General features: G+C 33.1%; 1 protein-coding gene across 1 annotated transcript in view; it reads left to right on the top strand.

Annotated features, from left to right (window-relative positions):
* The window catches only part of MYCBP2 (MYC binding protein 2, E3 ubiquitin protein ligase), a 265,889-nt gene that overhangs the window by 117,848 nt on the left and 143,642 nt on the right, over nucleotides 1-4,399 (top strand). The window contains exons 27-29 of the mRNA XM_011378152.2: nucleotides 504-522; nucleotides 1,081-1,198; nucleotides 2,408-2,504. Of these exons, the coding sequence (XP_011376454.1) occupies nucleotides 504-522; nucleotides 1,081-1,198; nucleotides 2,408-2,504 (234 nt within the window). The remainder of the gene's footprint in view (nucleotides 1-503; nucleotides 523-1,080; nucleotides 1,199-2,407; nucleotides 2,505-4,399) is intronic.

Here is a 4,399-nt window from a genome sequence, read left to right as displayed (position 1 = left end):
CCAATATTTGTATGTATTTTGGGTATTACATTGTTTAAAAGCTTATTATGACAAGGATAGTGAGGAGTCTAGAAACCATAAAAAAAAATATGTACTTGCTATAAAATTTGACAGTGCTTATGAAAACAGTTTTTAAATTGCAAAGCTTCAGCAGTACAAAATGGTATAGTTTTAATAAAATGTTGGGGAAATTTACTGTTTAAATTTCATGTATAGAGTGCTTTTCAGTTTATGAAACACTTTCATATATATTATCTCATTCAATGCCCTCAACAACTTCATGAAGCAGTTATTAGCCCCATTTTACACTCAGAGGAATAGAGAGACAAAAGGTGAAATGGTTTTGCGTCAAATCCCTTAGTTACTATGTGGCCAAACAAAATCTGGTCCTAAAGCCTCTTGACTCTAATACCAACCTTCTTTATACTCGCTACTCTGATTCACGTGTTTGAAAGGAGCATCATTTAAAAAAGAAATTCAATTTATTTTTTATTATTCTTGAGCATAAACTGTTTGAAATGGGTAAAGTTATATAATAGTATATTTCAAATAGTTTTGTTCAACTCATAACAGAGCTGACCAATAAAAGAACAAATTTATGAAGTGAATTCCACATTGCTGAATGTTCAAGTAGAATGCTTAGAAAAGTTGTCTGTTGTGTGTACCTTTTCAACTTGCCATAGGACTGCGTGCTGCAACTGCGGAGACTGCTTCAGTCCTGAGCTGTATGGTTCCCGCACGCAGTTCATTTAACCTTTGGGATATCATAGCGTTTTGAAGCTGACGCTCATACAGTATCTAGCTGAGCAGATTTTAAACTGTTTGTAAGTTGAAATATTTTGGTTAAAGTAGGGCTGGAGGGGCTAAGGTGGAGGCAGGACAGCTACTCACCTAGTAGTTCCTGATTAGGTTCAGTTCCTTCATTTTACTGATTACCCTATTGAGAGTTAGAACTAAAATCAGAACAATATCTTTTTACTTGATTTTTTTTCCTTAAAGAATTAATCTGTCATTAACTTAAGATTTGAAAACATGATTGTTAAATTACTTATTTCCTTCAATAAATCCTGAACTATGTAGATTTTGGTATCATTGTTATTTTTTCTCTTCTTAGGGTTGTTTTCCAATTTAAGAGTTCAAAGAAATCAAATAATGGTACAGATGTTAACGCTGGTCAGATACCTCAATTATTATACAGGTATTTAGCATATTTATAGTTAATAAGGTTTATTCTTTTGCTATAATGAACTAGGGTCACTATAAAACATGGTATAAAAAGGAGAAATTATTTGAAGCATTCAGCAAATTCTAATATACTAGTAGAAATATAGCTACATTTGACAAAAACATTTAATGTTTTGTACACTTTTAAACATTTTTTACATCATGACTCAGATTATCTGTATTATGACAATAACAATATTTCAATGATGTACATTTTTAACTTGTCTATTTTTTTTTAACCAATTTCAGAATATTGTAAACTAATAAAATTTTTCTTAGAGAAATGAAATTGGGGTGTTAGATGGAGACTTTGGATGTAGACACGATTGATTTGCTGCAGTCTTATGTTTCTTGTTCATCTTACCTTATGATGGAATGAATTAGAAAATCCCTTACTGCTGAAAAATTTCCACCTTTAATTGAAATATCAAATAATAGCTTGCTTTGTGTGATAATATTCTATTTTTATCATTTAAGAATTTCAATTACTTTATGGTAGTTGAGATATATGGAAGCATATGCCGGTGTGTGTGTCCATCTACTTCTAGGGGATTAGTGCAATAATTTTTAGAATAAAGTATGCAAATTGATATAAACCCTCACTAAAAGATGTCGTTTTTACTTTACTAGTTTTTTAAGTAACTTACTAATAACATAGTAAAGATCCAAGGAACTATCCCTAGAATAATGATTCTGTGTTCCTTGTATCTCCTTTCTAGAAATCACTTTGAGAATCGGGATAGTGTAAAACCCCACTTTCCCAAGAAGGGACTTTTGTTTTCATGCTCTGTTATAGTTAGTGTTTGTGATACGTAGCACTGTGAACATAACAAGTTGCTTGGACTACTCCTGGATACACTTGTTGAATAACTTTTAAATAGTAGAATTTAATAGTACCATTACTAGAGAACATAAGTTATATCTGTTGTCTAGTAAGAGAAGAAATTCTCTACTACCCAGTCTTACAAAGCTGTGATTTAAAAGATGAAATGAATGCTCATGTGCTTAAAAATCTGGCTTAGCATTAGAAAATGTTTCTAAAAACCCCCATATTGCCATTTTACCTAACAAAAATATTTAAAAGTATAACTTAATTATTTTGCTATTGCAAAAATATATATTTTGGAAAGAAAAATGTCATTGGACTTTCCAACATAAATTTACGTATGTCTGCTACCTTCAGACTTCCAACCAGCGATGGCAGTGCTTCAAAAGGCAAACAGCAAACCAGCGAACCTGTGCACATTTTAAAGAGATCTTTTGCAAGAACTGTCTCAGTGGTAAGCCATTTTTTAAAATTTCAGCTTTTCTATTCAGTGCTCAGTTTCATTTTGATGTTTAGCATTTTGCCACTCTTCCAAAAGTTTATCTCAGCATAGCTTTATGAACTCAGATTTGTTTTTGTATTAGCGTTGACATCCCAGGACAAAGAATATGCACTTTAAATAATGGGAAGATAGAAATCGTAATTGATTTTAACATGTCGCTATTTCTGAAATAACTGTAGATTTTCTAATAAATCATGTATTACTACATATGCTGTAGGAGTTAAAAAGTGAAGGAAAAGTTAAGGATGATTTTGACCGAAAAGTCTTACTTCAATGCTTGAGGTAATAGAAGAGTTGCATATCTAACGAGGGAGTTTATTGAACTACTTGGCCATCACTGTTTTACATTTAAAGATACAGGTGCTATTGGGCTTACTTGTGTAGAATGGAAAGTCAGCATGATGTCATTGAAATATCATGGTATGTCTGCTCAGAAAGTCTTGTTCTTTCATTTATTTGTTGAGGATTCTTATGCAGCTTATCTAAATAAACTCCATCATTGCATCCTTACGAATTTTTAATGAGATAAGGGACATTAAAATTTTTTTATTTGTAAGGCAGCATATGAATGCGATTTATTTATTTATTTATTTTTATTTTAATTAGTTTCAAGTATATAGTACATTGGTTAGACATCTATATAGTTAGTAAAATGATCCTCCCAATTGCTCCCTCCCTCCCCTGACCCTCCACCTAGTCAATATATTAATGCTAATTGCATTCCTTATGCTGTGCTTCCCATCCCCGTGACCATCCATCAGCTACTAATTTGTACTTCTTTAACCCTTCACCCCATTCTCCCAGCCCCCCAAACTCCCCTCCCCTCTGTCCATCACCAATTTGTCCACTATATTTGTGAGTCTGTTTTTTATTAGTTTGTTCTTTTTATTCCTTAAATTCCGCATATAAGTGAAATCATAGTGTTTATCATTCTCTGACTTAAATACCTTCTAGGTTTATCACAGCAATATCTTTTTCCATTTCCTTCCTTTTCATATGTAGGGGTCTTGTTTTCTTATCCTATTAGCAACTCCATCCCTTGGTTGGAGCACTTAATTCTTTTCCCTTTAAGGTACTTATTGATAGGACTGTAGTTGTTACTGTTCTTTATTCCTGTTTTTGATACATGTTTTTTCTTCTTAAAGAAGTCCCTCCAACATTTCCTGTAATTCTGGGTTGGTGATGATAAATTCCTTTAGCTTATTTTTGTCTGGGAAGCTCTTTATCTGTCCTTCAACTCTAAAGATAGCTTTGCTGGATAAATTATTCTGGTTGTATATCCTGGGTCTTCATCCCGTCGAATGTTTTTTGCCAAGCCCTTCTGTCCTGCATAGTTTCTTTTGAGAAATCAGCAGCCAGTCTTATGGGTGTTCCCTTGTAGGTAATTATTTGTTTTTCTCTTGCTACTTTTAACATTCTTTCTTTGTATATAACCTTTGGCATTTTAATTATGATGTGTCTTGGTATGGGCCTCTTTGGATCCTGGTTTTTGGAATACTCTGAGCTTCCTGGGTTTTATGTCTATTTCCTTCACCAGGTTAGGGAAGCTTTCTATCATTATTTCTTCAAACAGCAGTTCAGCATCTTGATTTTCTTCAGACAAATATTTGGAGCCTTAATAGTGTCCCATATCCTCCTTAAATCATCTTTATAGTCTTAGCATCTTTTTTCTTGCCATTCTGTTTGAGTGTCCTGATTGACTTTCCTGTCCTCTAGATAAGGCGGGTGATCCTCTTCTTTATTCACTTTTTTTATTCCATTTAATATACTTCTCATCTCAGATAATGTGTTCTCCATTTCAGACTGGTTCCCTCTTATAATCTCCATCTCCATTCTTATCTCTTTGT

The sequence above is a fragment of the Pteropus vampyrus genome, unplaced genomic scaffold (genome assembly GCF_000151845.1).
Source record: "Pteropus vampyrus isolate Shadow unplaced genomic scaffold, Pvam_2.0 Scaffold332, whole genome shotgun sequence".
NCBI classification, from domain to species: domain Eukaryota; kingdom Metazoa; phylum Chordata; class Mammalia; order Chiroptera; family Pteropodidae; genus Pteropus; species Pteropus vampyrus.
This window is presented reverse-complemented; position numbering and strand designations above follow the sequence as displayed.